This window comes from Limulus polyphemus, unplaced genomic scaffold (assembly GCF_000517525.1).
Source record: "Limulus polyphemus unplaced genomic scaffold, Limulus_polyphemus-2.1.2 Scaffold997, whole genome shotgun sequence".
NCBI lineage: Eukaryota > Metazoa > Arthropoda > Merostomata > Xiphosura > Limulidae > Limulus > Limulus polyphemus.
The window spans coordinates 323093-323933 of record NW_013666607.1 but is presented as its reverse complement, the minus strand read 5'-3'; the positions used below and the strand labels follow the sequence as shown (position 1 = coordinate 323933).

The window sequence follows — 841 nt, the reverse complement described above, 5'->3', positions numbered from 1 at the left end:
AAGTTATTTAAGGTATCCTACTGTCAGAGCTGTGGCTAGCTCGGCTATGTTTCTAGGAATGGCTAGTGGATCACTACCTATTCAATAGAAACTATAAATTATAATCATTTGTATATTGTACATAATTATATTTTGTATAATTGTATGATATAGTTTTGTGTGTATATATAAAGCGTTCTTTGTATTTGTTTATAATATTTATCATATTTAATATTTGCTGTTTATGTTTTCAGTTCAATTTAATGTTAATTTAAAAGGTTTATTCATTTACTTTTATATAAAAAAAATAGTTTAGAAGTATCGTTAAATGTTTTATTAACTTCCTGATCTGGACAATTCTAGTAGAAACTTCTCTTATTTAACACGTTTCAATTGATAATACAAGATATTCATGCAAACCAGCTAGTTTATATTTCATGTTCGATAATTAGTTCAGAAAATTTCACACACACACATATATATATATATATTATAATACTCATATAATATAATAATAATATATTATTATAAGTTTATTATAATATATAATAGTATTATATAATTTAAGCTCATTTATTATCATTACTGTCATCATGTTTATTTATTTTTTGACGTTGTGTTTTTTAAGTACTACCATTGAATGTATTGAAGTCTGCACGTTTGTTAGTTGCTGCTCTGAAAAGTCTGTATTATGTTATTGTATCAATAAAGTATTACCATTTACCAATAAATTTGTGTTTTTAATTCTTACATTATCCATTTACAAATATATATATCATGAAAACTCTCAATTTCAAAAGTAGCGGTATTTATAAACATACAGCGACAACAGTAGCTCCGCTGTATTTTTTTTTTTTTTTTT

At 23.7% G+C, this 841-nt stretch overlaps 1 protein-coding gene across 1 annotated transcript in view; it reads left to right on the top strand.

Annotated features, from left to right (window-relative positions):
• The window catches only part of LOC106461611 (serine protease 44-like), a 31961-nt gene that overhangs the window by 19216 nt on the left and 11904 nt on the right, over positions 1–841 (top strand). Inside the window, exon 5 of the mRNA XM_013921451.2 lies at positions 608–641. Within this exon, the coding sequence (XP_013776905.1) occupies positions 608–641 (34 nt within the window). The remainder of the gene's footprint in view (positions 1–607; positions 642–841) is intronic.